This window comes from Pterocles gutturalis, unplaced genomic scaffold (genome assembly GCF_000699245.1).
Source record: "Pterocles gutturalis isolate BGI_N339 unplaced genomic scaffold, ASM69924v1 scaffold5175, whole genome shotgun sequence".
In the NCBI taxonomy this organism is placed as follows: Eukaryota; Metazoa; Chordata; class Aves; order Pterocliformes; family Pteroclidae; genus Pterocles; species Pterocles gutturalis.
The window spans coordinates 19,228-41,656 of NW_010143225.1; the positions used below are offsets into that span (position 1 = coordinate 19,228).

At 36.6% G+C, this 22,429-nt stretch overlaps 1 protein-coding gene across 1 annotated transcript in view; it reads left to right on the plus strand.

The window, feature by feature from the left end:
• Positions 1–808: 808 nt before the first annotated feature.
• The window catches only part of LOC104469904 (disks large homolog 2-like), a gene marked incomplete at both ends in the record, with an annotated part of 83,987 nt that continues 62,366 nt past the window's right edge, over positions 809–22,429 (plus strand). Inside the window, 3 exons of the mRNA XM_010084641.1 lie at positions 809–945; positions 9,639–9,783; positions 12,841–12,982. Of these exons, the coding sequence (XP_010082943.1) occupies positions 809–945; positions 9,639–9,783; positions 12,841–12,982 (424 nt within the window). The remainder of the gene's footprint in view (positions 946–9,638; positions 9,784–12,840; positions 12,983–22,429) is intronic.

Genomic DNA, 22,429 nt, shown 5'->3' on the forward strand with positions numbered 1-22,429 from the left:
GAATGTGTCAGAGGACAGGAAAAGCAGGAAAATTATAAAACTCTCTTTTTTTTCTTCCCCCCACATCTATTTATTTTGCCTTCTTTTTCTTGTATCATATTGGCATGTATTATTAACATTGTTCGAAAGTTTTGCTCGTTCGGTGCTTATCTAGGAATTTCACAGATCACTGAACAGAAGTTATATGTGTACAAAGGACTATTGCTTTCTTATTTTATGGATCCATAGCCAAAGATATTTGTGTCCTAGAAAAATATACAAAGCAGATTTAAATTCAAATGTCTACACTGTTTATCTTTTGCTTTCGCATACCCTTCACTGCGGTATTGCAGAAACTTGCAAAATCTGCAATACACCTCTCCGTGTATTTTTCAAATTGTGTGGACAAGAATTCTTTTAATTTTGTTCTGATAGACTGTGATGTATTTTATACTAATAGTTAGCACGATAAACTCCAAGCTTCAGAGTTTTATTACTAGTTGTGGCAAGTTGTGCCATAACTTCTTGATGTAGGCTGCACTGGCCCCTCGCGAGGACAAAGCCATGGGTATGGAATCATCACTGGTTCAATTCTTTTTGTCTCTACCTTCCTCTAAGTGTACATGACAAAAAATTTCCTTAATTTATTTCTGTCCCTGACTTCCAGGAAAAGTGAAAGAGTATAGACCACACAGATATCTGTTATGTTATTTGCATTTCTGTAAAAAATACAGTAATTGTACAGTAGATTAAATACATGCTACCCTTGCCTTCCTCTTTAATGATATATATTTTGTTGCTAATGTTTTGTTTTCCGTATCTTCTCCAGGTCTGGGTTTCAGTATTGCAGGAGGGGTGGGAAACCAACACATCCCTGGGGACAACAGCATTTATGTCACCAAGATTATTGACGGAGGAGCTGCGCAAAAAGATGGGAGGTTGCAGGTTGGAGATAGACTTCTTATGGTAAGTATGACAAATTTACATCACATTTTATTTGGCTGAAAATTGTTTCGTACTGAGACCATTCTATGATTCTATGATTGTGTGACTTTCATTCATACGTTTTACTGGAGGTAACCGTTACAGCATCTATAATAATTGAGTTATATTTCCGTCATTTTCATTTTCCCATTGTCTATATATATTTCTGAGACCTGTTAAAAGGCAATGGGTTACATTACTTTGACAGTCCTTCAACTGAGTGAAAAATAAATGTATTATGCATATTAGTAACAAGCCAAAATGCACCACAAATCTTTAAAGGAAGGTTTTAGACAAACTGTTCTATGGCAGTACTGATTGTACCAATCAACTTAAGAAAATTGAAAAATGTGAAAACATGCCATTAGACTCTCACATGTAGCCACTGTCAGTGGACTGTTACCTACATTTCAGTACATGTAGGAATGAAATGTGTATGTTCCATACAGATATTAAAAAAAAGTTTTCCATCCATTCCCTTGAGGCAGTGTACTTATTTTTCTCATGGATCTCACTTCAGGAAGTTCCTCCTGATATCTGCAGTGCTAGTACATTGTTCCCTGTAGATAATCCTTTCCCACTCACAGAGTTTGTTTAATTCTTTGTTAAGGGGGAAATCCTGACCCTGGTGAATCAGCAGAAGTTAATCCATGTCAAGTTGTATTCATGTCAATGCATTTGCATAGATTAAAGCAGGTAGAGAAATATTTTTTGAATGAGTGCCATGAAAAAAAAAAAAAAAAAAGTACTGCAGTAGCTCTGTGTTGTGACATGATATCTAAGCAGTAAAAAATTGCCATGACCCTTACTTGCAGCCTGAAAAACTGTGTCTAATTGAAGTTTTCTTTATTTGGCTATGGACACTGTGTTCCAGCCACATGTGAAGATGACCGTTCCTTTTATACAGGGTGTTAAACAGAACAGGAAAGGCACTTGGATGCTGGATTGGTGACCGTGTGACATTTTTTAATTAACCCAAGTGGACAGATAAAACAGCTTAAGGATCAAATGGTGTTCTCAAAATCAAAGCAAAATGAAACTAGAAGTTACAATTTCTTTGGAATTTCTTCTTTGCAGGTTCTGAACACAATAAAATTCAAGTCACTGTCGTACAGTAAAATTTTGGCTCATTTTGGTAGAAAATATATATTTGCCAAAGTTGCAGCTTATTTTTTCATTTTGTACCTTGTAGCAAATCTGCTTGTGTTGAGCTGTTGGTTTTTTTCATTATGAGAATTCCTCACAGTTTTTGTGTTATCTGCAAATATTTTTTACCTTACTCTTAATTTCTTCCAAATCACTTGAGGTAATAAATAATCTATAGGGAAAAAACAAACAAACCACAACAACAAAAAAGAAAACCCCTGCATTCACCATCTCCAGTGTAATTTAATCAGAATTTATCTGAATATAAAAATAATTGTTTTATACACTACTATGTTTAAATTAATTCTTTCCAAATTTTTATAGGATTTGTCTGTTAAGCATTGAACCTGTGATTCACTGCAGTCAGATGTAGATGTTCTTCATGGTGACAAGTTTATACTCCTGAATCTGACCTCTGAAAATGAGCAGAGGTCAATCTCGGTGTGTTTGATGTCACATCTTTATACTGCTTTCCTTTCAGTCTGGACCAGTTCTTTACTTAATGTCATCTCATTTTATCACTGGATGTAAAATGGGCAAAAGAAACCCAAAACACAATCATAATATTGCTCTCCATTAGTCATGTGCTTCCAGACCAATCTTTTCACTGTTGCATAGGAAGTCAACTTGCTCTTTGTATACCTTAACCATTAAAGTGGAGATAAATTTACAAGATCAAAATTTATTTCTAAAATTCGTGCAGATTACAGCTGTTTTTTATGATTCTCTCCAACAAGACACCCTGATTTCTTTGTAACTTGTGTACTTCTAATATCTTTTCTCTTCTACTTTGTGAAGTATCTGTCAGTTCATGGCATTTACTTCATGTTCTTTTGTGAAAAGTGATTGAAAGAATTCATTACTTTCTTTTGGCAGTGTATCAACACAATATTACCCTTGTCATCTATACGGTCCTACTTCAGCTTCACTGATTCCTTATTGATTATATATTAGAACACATCCTTTTTTTTATTATTATTATTCTCAGTAGTGCATCCTTTCTTGACCTTTATTTTTTCCATCATTTCTCTATAAAATTTACTAGACTGTCATTCTTCTGGAATTCTCAACAGCTGCTGGGGAGCTTGTTTCATTTTTGTACCTGTGTTCTGATAAGCTTGTATTAAATGCTTTCTGATCCCAAAGAACACGCAAATCAAATGCATTAAAATACAAGATGTCATAAGAGATGCTGCAAAATCAAAACTAATATAGAAATGTAATACCATCAGGTGCTATCTGAGCATTTTGCAGTTTGATGACCCTACCGTTACTAAATGCAGATTGCTAATAGTGTGTTAAGCATTCAGAAGATATATTATGTAAATATTGAGCATTGTGATTATTGTGAAATCTATGCAAGGGCATGTCTGTACGGTTATGTTTCTGTGGCACTGAGCCTGCATTTAAGGCTTATTGTCCTGAGCACTTCCCCAGCAAAATGCTCCATTGTAAGATAATCCTGAGGTGCCCATTAAGAAAATTACTGGAGGAGGCATAAGAGTCCTCAAGTTGAAGAATGAACTCAGTGATTTTTCTAGGTGTACGTGAAAGGAGCAGATCAGAGGTCTTCTCTGGAGACTTACAGCTAGGAGGAAAATACTCCCTTACTGTATTCTGGTGGTAATGCCTACAATAATGTCTTCTACTGCTGGTGGTGATGCCTGCGCTGAGAATGTGACAGCACGGGATGGCTCAGCTAGGTTCCTTCTCCTTGCACTGGAAGGCAGCAAAGGGAAATCACATACAGAGCATCATAGGCTAACATGATAATTCAGGGTCATCTATAGGGTTAGACGAGGTTGCTCAGGAATTTTTCCAATTGAATCTCAAAAACCTCCAAGGATGGAACTTCCAACCCTTCCATCCCAAACCATTCTATGATTCTATGATTCCGTGATTCTTTACTCAGGTCGGTGCACCCACAGATCCAGAGTTAAGCTGCTGTGGCAGTTGATGAAGTACAGTAATTACTCAATCAGATTTAAAGGAAGAAAACAGTATGGGCAGATAGTACCTGATCTGTAGGTTGTACTGGCTGACTAGCACAAGGGAAACACCCTGGAAAAAATATACTCTGATGTGGAGAGTGAACTAGGGTGAACCAGCTCAGGGAGTTGGGTGGCTGTGTCCCTCCTGATGCAGCGCTGGGCTCTGAGACAGATTTACACTGTCATTGACCCTGGCCTTGCAATGCTTTATCTAGCATTTAAACTGATTTGCTAGGATCAGTTTTTGGATTTTACCCTAGCAATAAGCTTCCCAATTTATTTCTTCTAATGATATTCCTAACTGGTTGTTCCTTCACAGTTGTATCATCCTCATGCCACTTCATTAACCTTAAAAACTTTTATTTTTACCAAAAGCAGTATAAACTGAGATTGAAAAGTGATGGTCCCATACAGTACAGTGCCTCTTGCACTGTGTATGCACTACACCACTTGAAGCCTGAAGCCTCATACTTGTCTGCACAGGACGAATTCTTGCATTTCTCCACAAAGATCTGGTTTATGCCACTTAGCCCGTAACTGTTAATAATCTAAGCAAGCTAATTTCAGAGGGATTAACAGACAGTGTTATCTGAAGACAGACAGTTTCTTTCTATTCAGAGTCCAGGACTTGTACAACTAACCCAGGAGCCCATGGGATTATAAATAGTTAGTTAATCCAAACAGATTTACATCCTTAGGACAAATGATTGCTCTCCAGCACTGAAAAACATTTCACTTTTCACAGCCTTTTAAATCATGGTGAGTTTTTAAAAAGGCCATCAGCCTTCCAGATTTACAGCTGGCACGTCACAGGAATTCACCAGCAAATATTCACTCGGGATTCACTCAGGAAAATCCAATTTCTGAATGAAAAGTACAATGTTACACAAAAGCAAACATTACCACTGGCAAGGTAAAGATCACCTCTTTGTCTCATTCACTGAGTGAATCAAATTTCTCTTACCCTAAATCAATAGAGGAAATGAATGAATTCCCCTTTAAAAAAAAAAAAAAAAAAAAAAAAAAAGAAAATTAAATAAGACAGGCTTATTCCTCCAGAGCTCTTATTCTATCAATTTATGCTGTTGTGAATGAAGTTATTCTTTAGAGCACTTGTATAGTCATTTTGAGGATTCTAACATTTTCAAACTTCTTCTCAGTGCCTTTGTTTTCCAATATGAATCTAGGAAAATTTCCAAATAAGATAATTTTTGCTTAGGTTTGCACTTCGTTGCTGTTATTATGCCATTTAGGAAAAAAACCCACCCCAGTCTTTTTATATCTCTTTGGCAACATTTCTTACTGGTTTCCCCCATCACTCGAATAACTTCTTTGATTGGACTTGTATCTTTAATTATCTTCTCTATGGCTATATTATTACTTCCCCTTATTCTTTTCCTGTAATATCAGTATGTCTTTTGTACCACATACTTTCTGTTTAAAGAAACAGCTTTCCTAATTTCTTTTTTACTTCAGGTGCTATTTGCATTTCTGAATTTTCTGCATAAGGAACTTTTCCCATTAGAAAAGCTCCACTTGCTCCATGCCTGTTTTCCTTCTGACTCCTCTCCTTTGGCTCCTGTAACAGCATTTTGTGGCTCAAGCACCTTACGCTTGTAACTAAACTGACCACTCAGATGAATTTCTTTTTCAGAATTTGTCTTGGGTTTTTTTTCCCCCTCAATTCGTTGCTACTTATGCTGGCTTCTTAGACCCAGAAAGATGGCGTGCAGTACCCGTTCTACCCACTCAGCTCTGATGTCAGCCCTTCTGCATGAAAACTTCAGCATCTCAGAGGGTTGTATGCCATATATGCTTTAATTTATTATTTTGTGCACACCTCCCACTCTTTACCTTCTTTACCTCTAACTCAACTCCTTTTTCAAACCACATGCTCTGCTAAGGTCATCTCGACAGCAGGAAGCGAAGCTCTGGTATCATGCACTGACTGTGCCACAACCACTAAAAACGCTGGAGTTAGTACTTTAAGTTCTGCTAAAATGCACAACTTTTATGGAAACAAGAAGAAGGTCAAGAAATAGTTTCTCTTGGAGATTCTGAGAGATTCTCCTCTCTCTATAGATCTTACAATCAAAACAAGCTGTAAAACCTTATTTCCTAATAATCAACATCTCTGGCATGATGTTTTGAAAAATGATAGCCAGAGATTTCCTTGTGAAAAAAATTACATACTTGAGTCATCTTGCAATAATATCTAGGGAGCTGAACAATATAATTATTCAAAGTATTAATGTTTTCATTTTTGTATATCAGAATACATACAGATGTCTTTATATGTAATAATTATTTTATGATCAAAAAGTAGAAAATATATTAATACATGCACATATTAATATTAACGGGAATTGTAGGCCCAAAGCAAGGACTACCTTCTTAAAGAAATTGGGAAATGCACAGTATATTTTGTGTACTGTACTTCTACATTGATGTTGGCAATGACTAAGGAAAGTGGTTTTGTCTCCTTGTCAAAGAGCTCCCGTTTGAAAGAGACCTTAGGGCACCACTGAGAATATTTGTCTTAATGAATGGATCAATGTGGGGTCTTATTTATTTATTTAGTTATTTGCTCTTGATGTACATTGAGTCTGTCTTTATTTATTTGTTTACTGAGAACTGAGCAGTCCAGGACAAAATTAATTAGTAGGAAACTTTCTAAGATTGTTCTCTCTAGAGATGAGTGATTTTCTGATTTTTCTATATATTTGGAATGAGTCTGAATAGCAATTTTTGGTATCTGTCACTGTAATACTTTTTCTAGCAGGACTCTGTTTACTTTGAAGGGTCCTTTCTTCTCCTCAAATTTTCTTTCACTGTCTTTTCTCTGAAGCTCTCCTGTGTATCTTGATTTCACTTATGTGTTACCTTCTTTCAAGTTCTACCAAGTTCCAGCTCTACATATTTCAGTTTTCCACAATGTTCTGCACACTTAAGCTTATATATACTAGAAATGAGAAAAAAAAAATCATTGTACGTAAACTTTGCAATGATCCCTAGGATCTTAAAGTGTCTGTAGAGAAACATAATGCATAAATGCTCAGATATTAATTCTTAGTTTAGAGTTGCTTGGTCTTTAATTCTTATCTCATCTTCAAGGTTTGTACAACTTGTAGTCAGTGTTGGTAAAATACCTGTCCAGTAAAGTTATTGTCAGAGAGATAAGAAGTAGGACCTGTCATAAGTAATATGTTTTATATGTATCATACTAAATTTTCTATTTCTAAAATGGCTCTTTATCCTCCGGATGCACAACTGTGACATCCAAGTGCATTGTGATGAAAGTATAACAGTCTTAAGCAAAATTTAATTTGCTAGATTTCCAGGAAAAACTCTGAAAAAAAATTGCAACAAGTCAATTTGTGTCTTAATTGTTCTTATACATTCCTGAAAAGACCAAAAATCTAAATCCAGACAGTACTATGACATTTCATTTTGTGTCTTTTTTTGACTAAGAACATTTATTTCCAACAGCAGTATAGTGGGAGGTTATTATGTGAGATTTTCTTCAAAAAGCTTGCAGTTAGGATGAAACACAGCAAGTACAATGTACAGACAGACAGCACGGGAAGGAAAAAAGGTAAAGGATAACTGTGCAGTCATATTTCCAAAAGTGTGAATCTTCAGTATTCGACAGTTTTGAAATACATAAACAAGTAAGGCTTAATTTCAGACACTTCTTGCTATCAACCTAGCAATTTAAAAGACATTTATTTATTAAAAGTGCATGTGTATGTTACTGCTGTTCATAACAAAAAAAAAACACCCAGAGAAATTTATTGAAGATGCGGGTCAGATTTTTATTTAAATAGAAGATGTCAAAATACAGCATACAGTGTCAGCAACTCCCTTCTAAGTGTTAGGTTGTATCATTGCTCATCATGTCAAATTGTCATAACATGCCTGTCATTGCGTCTTTCAATTAACCTTAAAACCAAGTCTGAGATTATTCAAGAAACAAAGTTTAATAAGAATCCTTGCATTTAGCAATACTGTCCAATAGCAATCATTTTCTCTTGGTGTTGATGAAATCATCTGGGTATGAAGAGTCCTCAAGTGATTCATAATAGCTGGATTTCTTTCCAGTTACCAAACCCTTTGGCAGTTGCTTATTGTCACAGACAGGTCTCTGATAATTTACTGACACTAAATTCCCTATAAAATATGTATTTTTTTCAGTGATTTACAGCTGTTCTGTGTTATACTATAGTTGAGGACCGACTTTTTCTTCCCTCTTGCATAAGCTTTACAAGGAATCCTTGCAATAATTGTAGAAGTTGGATGATGGCACTTTACATCACAATAAAATGTTTCATATACAACATTCACCTTGAAATGTAGGTCACTGGAACAGGCTCCCCAGGGAGTGGTCATGGCACCAAACCTGTCAGAGCTCAAGGACTGTCTGGAAAATGCTCTTAGTCATATGGTTTAGTTTCAGGTAGTCCTGCAAGGAGCAGGGAGGTGGAGTCAATGATCCTTATGGGTCCCTTCCAACATAAGACATTCTATGATTCTGTCGTTATCTATTGGCTTGCACCACATGTCTGAGACCTGATCTACATCCTTCTTTGTTCCTCTATCCTAGAATTTCTCTGTTCAGGATGTATGCTTTTTGGGGCAGGGACCATTCACTATTCTGTTTGTAGGAAGACGACCTATTGTTGACATTCTGTGGTTATAGCAGATTTGTATGTGAATAAAATTTATACATGGCTATGATAAACCATTTCTGATACTTTATTTGGATTTTCTTTTTCTGTGATTATAGCATAAATAGGCAAGGTGTATTGCCACTGTTTCCTTCCCTATTTAACCTGTAGTCCTGTCCTCTTATCCTTGCTCCTGTTAAGTATTTATCCTTTCTGATAAAGCATAAAACTAGTACGACATTCTCTTACTCTTTCAATGTCTCTTTCCCATTCTTCCAGAAAACTGACAAACTTTCACTATGAAACTCCCTTTTCCCCCATCCAGAACTGCCCTTTTTCATTTCCTGCACCTCACAGGCAGCCCCTTACTGTGTATACCACTCAATACCTCTTATTATTTCAATTGTCAATGTCATATCGGGGATGGAAAGTTTTGAGGGTGTTAAGTATTTCTGAGGTCGCAGCCGGGCATGCTAAGAGATGAATTTGGACAGTTCATCTTGATAGGTCAAATAACGTAGACAGTTTCTGTAAATGATGTGCTGTTAAGTTATTGAATTATTATTAAATATGGTTTTATGCTAATAATGATACTGGTAGCAGAATATCACAAAGGACTTTTCTACTGAAACAACCAACTGCCATCTGGACCCGTTATGATTCTGTGATGTTATCAATACTGCTACATCAGTCTCTGAATATGCATGTAGTAAGAAAACTGTATTTTCTACCTTGCTGCAATATTGCTTATGTAATCTTCAGTGCTCTTTGTCTACAGCATTTTTCCCAACATTGTGATAACTGCATGACTGTCATTTTTTTTTGTGTCTACTTCTGCATCCCGATTCACCTGTCTGATTTCTCCTTTAAGGTAAATAACTACAGTTTAGAAGAAGTTACCCATGAAGAGGCAGTAGCGATACTGAAGAACACATCAGATGTAGTGTATCTGAAGGTTGGAAAGCCCACCACCATTTACATGACTGATCCTTATGGCCCACCAGATATTACTCACTGTAAGTGATTTCTGCAACTCATTTTGCAGGAGATATTGGTTTCGCAGGTGATTGTGGTTTTTTCATAGCTTGTCCAAAGTACTACTTTAAAGTTTATGAAACAGCTTGGAAGGCTGCAAAAATGAAATGCTTATTGCAACTTAAGCATGCTACACTCCTGAAGTATTACAAATAATATAACTCTGCTACAGTATTTTTGCAGCAAAAGTACCGATGTACTGTTGTGCTGATTCCAATTAGCCATTGTCCAGGTATCAGACTGAACTGTAACTCTTGTGACAACTACAGTGATAAGTACATCCAAATGTGTTTTAGAAATATGATTGGATTTGTAGACTGCAGTCCTCTGTCCACTGAAAATTTGGAATAAGCAGCAAACCCTCTTGTACAGACTTAGTAAAAAGCCTGAGAAAATATATTTATGATATTTGAACAAAATATTCACTTGGAATGGAAAAATCACTGTTCCACTTACCAAATTTACCTGTTCTCTAAATATGTCCAATTCCTAAATTATTGTTCCACTTTCTCAGTCTGTCCATTAATTTTATGTATGTTCATCTGCTATTTTTTTCACTGAGGACCAATGCCTTATTTGTCCTTGCATCAGTGTACACTCTGTTGTAGGAAAAGTTGTTGAAAAAAGTATAGTAAAGCTCACTGCAGGATCTTATAGGAGGGGAAGATAATTTGATTTTGAAACAGACTGATATCAATCAGACTGTCATATCCAAGCACTCAAAATCATCTAGGCTCATTTAAGCATTCAGATAGAAAGATGTGCATCCAGGTGTATCACCAGGACATCCAGGTGCATCAAGGTGCATCACCCTGAGATGACCAAGTACAAGAGTATAAGAAAGCACAAGATATATAAGAAAGCATATGTGTATGATAAGTCTGTAGAGTCCTTATTATACACATATGCTTTCTTCTTATGTTGACAACCTCCTTGCTGATGTGGGTTTTGTACCCTTAAGGAGGTGACAGCAATTAGGATCTTCTGTCTCTCCCATCTGTCCCACCTATGTGTTTTCTGGATTTACTCACTTCTCTTTTGTCTCCTTATCTGAGTGTCCCAAGCTCCGATCTAGCCTTTATCTCCTGCCATCATCTCTTAATGGCTTGAGTCTTTATTTCAATTTGGGTGTAGGCTGTCCTGACAAGTTATACGTAGTTATGTTGAGCATTGATGACCTATTGATGAACCTGGGTGCTATCAATACATGCAATTCTTTTACCCATCTTGCCAGTCCTCCGGGTGTCCATCCATACCCAGGCGGTCCCATTCCCTTTTCATTCACGGTGACCTTAACATTTCCGTTGCCAGTCTCTATGCCACTGGTGCCTGTTGTTCTAAACAGTTCATTATTGGAACTCCCCTTCGTCATTCAGTCGTTCATTAAAAGCTGTCTGCTGTGGATTCAACTATGAACATGGACAAGCTGCACCATCTAACAGCTGGATGGCCATTTCATTTCTGACAAGAGCTTCAGCAACTAATCCACACCCATTTTGTTCTCCTGCCAATAATTCTAGGGGCACTTAAGGTGAACCGAGGGCTGGGGGAGGCAGATTTTCCCAGTAAATGCTAGACATTTAAATTTTTCTTCACTTTTGCGTAAGTGTTGCTACTATGGACTGACAAAGTTGAGGGAAAAGCTAAAAATTCATAATCTTTTTTATTCAGACTGCTCCATAAAAATAGAAGGGAAGGTTTTGTAATGTGCACATCAGGTGGTATACTCAACTGTGCTGAGGATACCTATTTACTTAGCAAATGTTACAACAGATGGCAATCATATTGTTCAGCAGCAGTCTGGTCTGGATCGTAGCAAAGCCCGAGAAGTAAAAATGCTGAATGTCCCTGTCCAATCTCCTGCTTTATAATACTTTCTAAAATAATAATTCGGGAGTTCTAAACCAGTGTGTTTTATTATGTCAGATTATAGATCAGCAGCATATGAGAAGACAGAAGTCATTCCAGAGGGAGAGTAAAGGTTGAAAAGATTTGCAGTAGCCCATCCCAGGCTGTTGGTGCATAAAGATTCATTTATCCTCAGGGAACCTTTCATTACACCTACATGTTCAGAATATTTCAGAATGGGTAATGGACTTTCCCTGTAGAGATATTTTGCTTTGAAACATTCTGTATCTCGGCATCTGAAAGAAAGACTGAAACTAATACTAGAAAGTTTAGCTGTCTTATTTTCATGAGAAAATTAATCATAGCTCATTGCAGAAGCACATATCATCGTTTTTCTTATTTACCATTTCCTTTTCTAATTAAATTAACTGGAGAATTGAATACGACTATTATTACATCTCTCCAGTCATAATTACCCCCAGTAACTTCAGAATAGCAAAAAGCAAGCAAACAAAACCCATAGACCCAATATAGAATCAGACAGCATAGTCCTGTAATTTTAATTATTAATCATTAATATGTAAGAGATTTGTATCCACTTTCTCTTTTAAATATACAGATTGACTGTGATCTAAACACTATCTATGTTGGTACTGAAATTTCAATTTTATTGGGAATTTTGTCACTTTTACTAGATCATAGCTTTAAATCTTCACCATACATAATTCTTGCCATACATAAAATTCCTGCTCTTATCCTGCATTGAGCTCTTACTCTATTACTCCCATTGCTGTATATTGGAGCCAAAAAGAGAAGTGTGCTTTCAGTCTCATTCTCTCCTGTTTGCATTTTTTTCTTCAAGACAGTCCTAATTGAAGAAAACGTTTCCTGTCTCCCAAACTATCCTTTCATATTCATATCCCCTCTAAAGTGTGAATCCCTGCAAATGAGCCAGCACTATTATTGTTGTTGTTGTTGTTATTATTATTATTATTATTAACCTTTCAGGAAAAGTCCAGCTGTTCCTTCTTTCTTGTTACAGTTTAAGCTCTCTCAGGCAACCGCTGTCTCTTTTGATGTTATTTACAGCAATGAGCAGGTTCTTGGTACTTAACTAAAAAAATTGTGCTCTTGTGGCATCTAACCAAACATGACAGTGGCTAATTAGAAATGCTTATTCTTACCATCAGCTTATTCTCCACCAATGGAAAACCATATACTCTCCTCTGGAAACAATGGCACTTTAGAGTACAAGGCATCCCTGGCCCCTATCTCACCAGGAAGATACTCACCCATTCCAAAGCACATGCTTGTGGAGGATGACTACACCAGGTCAGATGCTTCTCTCTGTTACTTTTCATGACAATAGCAAAGGATGTAGGTAAAGCGTTCACTGTGCCTCCAGTAGAATACCACACATAGTTCTTTTCACCCGTGTTAAAAGGAAGATGAATTGAGACTGTTACAGGTATGAAGACAACTAAGAGAAAGATCCCATGAAATAAAGTGACCCGAAGGCTGTGTTGTCTGGGTCCAGTCCTGCACTAGAGCAATGCTGGCACTGAGCAAAATTTCCTGCTTCTTAACAGGTGTGTTAGCTGTGATAGTTCCTTACTAGCACAACTAGGAGATGTCAGGATCAGTGACTCTTGTGGCTCACTGCATGTTTGGGTGGAGTGACCGTATGTGTGTTTGTACCTGTCCACTCTGAAAGGTCCAGCTTTTGTTTAGTGAAAGCCAGGCTGAAATAGCTTGTAATTGCTCTGGGTAGGCACATTGACAGATAAAAGTCACAGAGAGTAAACACTATGGGAAAAAAAATTATAAACTGTCTGCAAATAAATGTAGGAGGGGAACTGGAAAGTTTCTAAACCATTAAAGCAATCACACTATGAAACAGTTTTTTGTGACAGCATGGAGGTTAAAAGCAAACTGTTTTGTGACAATTGATACCTTTATAAAAGGGTTGGTTTGGGGTTTTTTAATGTGATTATCAGCAAAATGACCCTGGAAATTCTTTCTAATCCTTTTTTTTTTTAATAATCCCAAAATAATTGAGGCTACTATATGGAAGTATGGTAGCAGAATTTTGTCTGTGGAGTTGATGTCCAGGTAGAAAAGACACATAGAAAAATGTTCTTTTATGGCTCATGTTAGAACAACAGAGAATGTCACTGATGAGACAGTGTGTATTTACCTTGTTTTTGAATAGCACTACCGTTCACTTAGAAGACAACAGTTGTTAGGTTTGTAAATGCAGCCCTCATAATAATGTCTAGTGCCACAGAAAATGAGAAACTACTTTTTTCCTGTGCTTCAGTATTTATAAATTAATTGTGTTTAAAGCTAGGAGGGCGCTGTTCTGATTATCTAACCTGACCTACTGTGTATCTCAAGCCAAAGAATCTCATCCACTTATGTATTCATGGGCTTTATAACTTGCTAACTTGCATTTCATGTTTCTTGTTACATATGCTTATGAGCTCAAGCTGCTTAACTTGTTGGATCAGCCAGATTCAGAGTAACTAAATCATGATACCACGTTTAATCAAGACGTAAATCTGTGGAAACCACACCTTGCTTCCCTGTCTTGGCTAAAATAATTTCCCCTTTGTTTTGATTGAGAATGCAAAGCTGACCTTGCTTTCCTTCAACTTATGAAACATTCAATTAGGATGATTTTTTCCAAAGTGTTCCAAGAAGTTATATTTTTTAGTTAATAGTTAAAATATTGATTTCATTAAATTGTGTATCAAGGCTGCTTTACCTGGGCTGGTACTGACCTCACAATTTCTAAGATGCTAATGTATAGGAATAATACGAGTATAGTATCTGGGTCACAGTGATGTAGGCTTTATCAATAAGCTTGTAGTGCTGAATTCTCTCCTTCTATAATGAAATGTCAGCACCATTATTACTGAGAAAGAGCTGGCGAAGTCTAAACAGAGCAAAAAAATGCAACCTTAAAAGTGGATAATAGCTAAGGAGACCAAGAAGTCACAGAAAGTGAATCCTAAAAAAGGAGGAAAGCTGCCCTGAGAATTAAAAGACGTTGAAATGGTTAGAAGACATGTAAGGTAATGAAGAAGTGTTTTTAGACAGTTGTGTGTTTCTTTTGATCTTTTTAGGAAGAAAGATATATTCCTATCCTGATTTATTTAGTTTATTTTTAAACAAGTTCATTTTGCTGGTTTTTCTTCATAGCTGGATTTCCAGATTAGTGTGTTCACTAACAACAGTGTGATACCTGAAGCCTTTTGTGGCATTGGCAGTATTGACAAGGGAGACTGACTCTACAAGCATGGCCTTCTGTGGAAGGTGCGTAACGCTGGCAGAAATAAAGGTGTTGAGTAATAGGAGCAGACTCTGAATGCAGCAGAGCAAATCAGATGAAAATCTCATAGTTCCAAACAGGTATTTACTTTGACCTATTGAAAAGGCAGAGGCTATTATGGATTTAATTATATTACTGATAATAGTTTATATGCTACACTGAAACCCAGGGTACAAAAGCAAAAAGATAAAATGAATGTAGTCATAAGAAAAATTACAGTTCTTGCCATTGCATTTCCTCACTGGACATACATCATGCAGCTTTATCTGAGAGACACCCAAACAAGAGCCAGAGACTGAGTTTCTCTTCTGACTACAATGACTAGGAAGCTCTGACCTTCAAAATCAAACCATTTAACCCTTGAATGACACTGAGCCTTTTTTTTAAAAAAAAATGTCATTTTAGTTAATTATTGCCTATTGATTCAAGTGGAACTATTGAAAATATCGCAGGTAATTCTCACAGTGATTTTCACAGCTATAAAATGAGAACAGTGATTGCACTCTCTCTGCAATGCCATAGGATTTGCTTATGAGTCTGCCTTTAAAGTAAGAAGATATTTGGAAAGCCTTTGTTGCTGAGCAGTTTAGAAAGACTTTAAAACTTTTGGGAAGTTAATTATCATATTGATAATTCTAGGGAACCTTACAAGTCACTTGATTGCAGCATTAATAATTAAGTTTCCTCATATAATTTTTTTATAATTGAGATGATTGCCAGCTACTGCAGTGCTATCCATTAAAACTACCTGGTTCTTGTTATAATAGATTTTCAGGGCTAATTTACATGGTGGTCACATAGGCAAATTTATTACCTGTGCAGTCATAATATGGCAACACTTCTGGCAGATTTTCAGTTGTGCCAGCTAAAAATATTTGGAACAGTTACATCACTGTAAGAGGCTTTTGCAATTTTGTAATTCTTTGTACATGTGATTTGAGTGAGGCTAATGACAAGCTTTCTTTTAACTTACTTGCTATAATGAATCTATAACTAAAGTGTAAATGTTTGAACAGTCAACTTAATTTTGTCCACTTTCTGTCAGTTTTCTTTTTTTTCTTCCTGTTCTATTTTATTTTCGCTAAATACTTGTACTTTGCCCAACAAAACCATGTGTTTCTGTTGACAAAAACTTGTATTTTTTTTTGTCTGATATCGAATCTGTATCTGAAAAAAAATGATAGAACTTTTACTTAATAAAACTATGGGGAAAAATAATTGGAGTACAAGGAGTAGAAAAGTAACAATTTTCAGCAACAACTTTTAATGAAGCTGGATGTTGTCTTTAAATTACTGAGCTTTTGTACATTGTATACCTTATTAGTCCAAAATGCTGTCAGTGATGGGCATAATTTACTTTTTGGTATGATGGATTCATTTGAAATTCACTCGAGATGGAAGCTTTGCCTTCCTATCATTTTTATAAAGATTGCCATCTTTAAAAATTTAAATAAAATAACACAATTTCAAGTTAGTAGAATGTAGGATCAAAAGTGGACAAAAGCTATATGCCAAGTACCTGTATCAATGCATTCTTCATCGTTCTGCAAGTAAGTCCTTTTTTGTTTTAGTTTCTGGTGTTGTGCAGGCAATGCAGGAGACTCTTTGATTGTGTTGCTGACAATTTCCTAATGCTGCTAGAGGGGAGAAACAGGAATAATTCTCAGCTCAACCTGTTGCTTATGAAAAGGGAAGAACTAGTAGCAAATGTGATAACAGCTGGGATCAGAGTGACCACAAGTTGGTTCAGTTCATGATTCAAAGGAAGTTTGGAAAGATAGTTGTCAAGTTATGACTGTAGACTTCAGAAGAGCAGACTTCAGCCTTTTTGGAGGATTGCTAAGCAAAATCTCTTGGGATGCTGCCACAGAGCCATAGGGTCCATGAAAGATGGATGATTTCTAAATAAAACTTATTGAGAACTCATGAATGAATCATCCCGATGAGAAGGAAGGAGGGGGATTCTGTAGAAGGCCTTCTTGGCTGAGCAAAAACTTTCTGATGACCCAGAATGGAAGATGTAGACAAGCATTGCTTGACTGCTTAATGACAAAATCAGAAAGCTGATTGAGCTAAGACTTACAAGAGTTATAAAGAATAACAAAAGCTGATTCTGTAACTGTGCTAGTTTCAAAAATGAAGGTAAAATTTTATGAAGGGACGATGAAGGATTTTGATGGGGGGAGGAAGACAATGTGATGACAGACAATATAGAAAAATCTGAGGTACTCGACATCATCTTTGCTAGGCATTTAAGGGACCAGAAGGTAACTGGAATAGTCAGCATAGATTTACCAAAAGCAAATCATGTGCTTGTCAAGCCTGATTGCCTTTCCTGATGAAATGACTAGCTGCATGGATGAGGGGAGAGCAGTGGCTGCCCTGTACCAACCAGTGCCTCAGCACAGGTGCTGCCTTCACGAGGAATGCCTCTTTGCCTGGTGAAAACACAGCTGCCTCCAGAGACATACCTGACCCAGGCCATAACTCCCACAGATGTGTGTCTGGGATCTGCTGTGGGGCACATGGTGATTCCTCTTCCCCACTAGTCACTCCTGGGGAGTGACTGCGAAGGTATTTCTCATACCTCTTCTGTGGGCAGGAGAAGCTGTAACACGGGGACGATCCTTTAAAACTCCTCCAGCAGCTTCTCATCCAAACACAAGGAAGCATTGGATAAACACATACAACTAATGCATAGATGGAAAGAAGATAAGATTTGTAGAGGTTTGGAAAGGTTTTAGACTGCCTTTTAGGTATCTCCTGGAATATATGCTGTCACCTTGCTCATTAGCCTTCTCCCAGCATGGCTATGTTCATTTGCATGCAGTGGCATACTTTTTTAGTAAGACTTTTGTACAAGTCTGCCACATCACTCTTGTTTGAAAGCTGGGGAAGTGTGGAACAAAATAAGAACCTGGTTCTGAAACTGACTGAACCTGTAGGCTCAAAAGGCAATGATCATCACTTGACATCTGTCAAGTGGTCAGTGACGAGCAGAGTAGCTCAGGATACTTTGGGCGTCAGTTAATATCTTCATCAATGACCTAGATCATGACACAGATTGCATCATCAGCAAATTTGGAGAGGATAGTAAATTAAGGAGGAGTGGTTAACGTGACAAATAGCAGAGCTATATTCCAGAGGGATCTTGATATACTTGAGGACTGGGCCAGGAGAAACCTCATCAAGTTCAGTAAGAAGTCTGCTTCTCAGGTGGAACAGCTGCAGACATTTGTACGGGCCATGAAACAAACACGAGTTGCAGCTTAATTGAAATTGACGTGGAGGTTACAGTGAGTGTGAAGCTGAACATGGACCCAGGAGGGCACTTTCATTGCCCGTCAGGTAATCAGCATGTGGGGCTATATTAGGAGAAGCATGGCCAGCAGAAAAAAGAGAAGTTATTTTCTAGACAGCTGTGACCAATTCCTGTTCTTCTACTTCAACAGGGGTGTGGAAAAACAGGAGAGGGTCCAACAGGTTCTCAAAGTCCTAAATCACATGGAGGTTAGAGTGATGTTGAGAGAACTGGGGCTTGTTTAATTTTGTGAAGAAGAAATTAAGGGACAATCTAACAGCACCTTACAAGTACTCAGTAGCAAAGATGATGAAACTAAACTCTTGCAAGTATAGAAGGACCAATGGCCACAAGTGCTGGCTTTGGATGTCCTGAGTTCAATTTGAGAAGAAAAAAAAAGATGCAGGTGGGTGGCGTAGTGCTGGAGCAGGTTGCTTAGAAGGGTTGTGAAATATCCACCCTTTGAGATTTTTAAGATTTGGCTAGATAAAACCATGGCTGATCTGATCCAGTGTTCGTAATAATCCTGTTTCATGCACGAAATTGGATGAGGTGACCCACAAAGATATATTCCAATCAAATTTTCTATGAAAGTAGGAAGAACAAAGTGATTTTTTTGTTCTAGTGTTTTTGCGGAACACTAACGCAGCTGAGAGAGAAGTTACAATTTACTCTTTAGCAGATGTCTGCTTTCCTATTTCCAAAAAAAAATGAAATCATGGTCTAAAAATCCTGTAGCTTTTAGATATTCATTCCTTCTGTTAAGGAACAAACAACATAGGCAAAAGATCCATAAAAATAAAGAAGTACCATCGTGAGGTTTTACTTCCTTTTTAACTTCAGAAAATGGTAACATCAAGCTTCTCTGCTTCAGCTGATAAAAAAATCACTTTAGCATTTAACTCTGGATAGATATTAAAGATTCATGGATGAAAAAGCTGTCTGAGTTGTCTGTTTTGCTGTGAAAAGCCTGTTTGATTTCTTTTACATGCATCTTTGCAAAAAAACATTTTCTGGATGAGGAGGAGGTGCTGAGGAAGGGAGAAAAAGGAGAACCATTATGTTGGAGTGTCAGGGGATTTTTTTTCCCATGTTGAAAGTAATGTTCCTCAACTGTTTCTTGTTTACTTACATAAATTTCCTTGTTGAATTGAGGATATTTTATGGAAACACCTTTAAATTTATATTGATACGCAGATTTGACTTTTCAGTATTAAACCATTACAACTAATATTATGCTTTGTGCATTGTAAAACTATTAATAACAGTTTTCTGGTGATGGTTTTATGAAGCACAACATTAGTAAAAAAGCCTTGCAGTTTTTAGTAATGGGTCCTGAAAACTGCTCCTTTGTGATTTTTAATGAGTTGACTTAGATCATCCATTGACAAACTATTCCACATGTTTTAAAAGTGTATATTTGCTGAAAGAAATTAGCTGCATTTCCTGTTAGCTTTGTGAGGAAACAGAATTGAAACTCATGTTTTCCAAATGAGGAAGACCACCAAGTGCTATAGGTAGAACTTTCAGATGGTGACTTTTACACCATGTTTTCGACCTGATGATACTATACGAGTGATGAGTAAAAAAAATACGTAGAAGTGCACTCATACAGTTATATGAATATGACAGGTAATTAGGAGTTTTCAACGATGATATTACCATGTCTTATCTAAACTCAGCATGTCACATGCCTTAAAGAGAATAAATTTAACATAGTAATATGGGGAGATTGATAATGCCCTTTACTGATTCTTAGAATCATAGAATCACAGAATCATTTAGGTTGGAAAAGATCTTTAAGTTCATTGGGTCCAACCTTCTCCCTACTCAATCACTTGTAACTTTGGCAGATTAATTGTTCAAGTTAATATTTTCATGCTCAGTTTTTGCCTGGGGCTGGATTTGTTTATCTAGGGAGAGCAAAGGCTGCATGTTTGTTTTGCTTTAAAATTTAGTGCAAATTATTTCTATTATTTTAAAGTAATTTTAATTAACCATTATCATCATCAAATTAAATTGAATTTATTTTTAGCCATAGCAGCTTGGTCATTTAAGGGATGGCAGAATAATTACATGGCTTAGTTCATGTTCTATTCTATTCTATTCTGGTCTAGTCCATGTTAAAAATTGTGTGATATTATATTTTAAATACTGTAATATTCCATGCATAGCTTCAAGGTGTTAAAATATAGGAGCTGATAAAACTGAATCCACACAGTATTTCTACTGCACTTGTCAAAATCTTTCTAAATGCCAACATATATAAGTCTTTGGAAAACTGCAATTATTTTTTCCTCCAAAATGTATTTAATACTTTTTTTTTTTTTGCAGTAGAATTCTTTAAGATTCTGTCCTCACACTGTGATGGATCAAAGCTTCTCACAATTTTGTTATACTGACTAGATTGTTTAAAAAAGCCAGTATGATTGAGCACAGCATTATATGGCCAAAACTGGTGTGTCTCTCTACTTATTTTTTCCAGTTCTTTCTGAAATAGAAACATAATCAGGAGTGATTTTGCTCTGTGCTCTGAATGTCCATTCCTGTTAGATTTGAACACTGAAGAGACTGGAAGAATAGGGGGAGTGTGTTTGGCAAGGAGTTATGGTGAGACTGGGTGTGAAAACGAGGGAGAGCTTGTCACCGGCTGTATGAGAATAGAAATCTCAAGAAGGGAAGACGTATTTATTGGGTAAGAAAACTTGTATTTGGAAGGAGAATTTAGGACAAGGAAGAATATAAGTGAGAAATGAGTGAAGAGGCATGAAGAAGCAGTGGAGAAAAATAGCCTGGAGAAGAGCAGCACTGAATTTCAGGGCTTCTGAACCAGCGCTTCCCTCAGACAGTGGGACATGGGGTTTGGGATAGTCAATAGTTGTGCAAGAAAACTATGGCAAGGAGCAGAGATAGCGAGCAGGTAGAAAGAGTTGCTGATAAGATGCTGGCAGTATCAGGCCAAGGCCATCTCTCCCTAGAAGAATGAAGAAGAACCCAAGGTTTCTAGGGTTTGCAGGATACACGCATGATCCCACCAGGAAGTTCATCATGATAGTTCATCTGCATTGCCTGTTCAGTTGGAAGATGACAACCTCCTGCTACTCCTGGTTACTCCCTGTCTCTCGCAGGTAGAGTTCTCATGCTCTGCCTTTTAAGTTGGCAACCCTGATGACGATTATGTTGAATTCAGTATGGTGTTCCATAACAGGATTTCTTTCTTGGTTTAGTCTTTGATCAATCTCAGGAATTACAAAAAAAAAAAAAAAAAAAAGGAACAGTTGTTCAAGTTACGTGCTAAATGTTTAGTTAAGGAAAGAAAAAAAAATAAGTTTGTGTGATAGTCTCGCCATTCCTGTGTGAAACAGCCTTCTTTTCCATTAGTGCAACAAAAAATCAGTGTGGATATTTTTCAAGTTAAGCAGTCATTTCATTTCCTAAATCCTCATGGCTAAGAATAATGAGTATAGAATTGGATGTAGAATATTAAAAGTTCTAAATTATACATATGCCTTATTGTAGACCATTTAATTTGAAAACTCAATTAAAATGTTTAAATAGTATTGTTAAGAGGAACAAGGCAATCCTTAGTCTTCATTAATGTGCTATGAAAATTGCCATGATCTTAAACACTTGTTTTGCAGTTATAGAAATCTTTAAGTTTCATGAAAATAGCAGTTAATAATGGAAAAGCTAAGAAATCATTGAGTATAGAAGGATTTCCAGAAAGAACTAAGACACTGCACTTCTCGTATTTTTTTCCAGCTCCTCACAGCCCTTCTCTGTCTTTCATTTAGTTGAAATAAACGTGTCATATGAGTGATAGGGTCTTACTGGAATTGCCAGAACACAACTTATGAAATAAAATGAACTTTCATTCTAAATAAACCTATTGAACAATAAGGTATGTGGTTTTCCTAGAAGGTTATATGAATAAGAAACTAAAAGAAGTCAAAAGACATATACGTATGTGTGTGTGTGTGTATATATATATATATATAAATATAATCGCTGGTTATTAGAACTGGAAGAGTTCATTTGTATTAAATTGACATTGATTTTTGTTTTAATAGTGATATACTTTTAAAGACAGTTCTTTGCACATTTCCCAGCAACCTTATATTAGCAATACTAATGTATTAGTTGT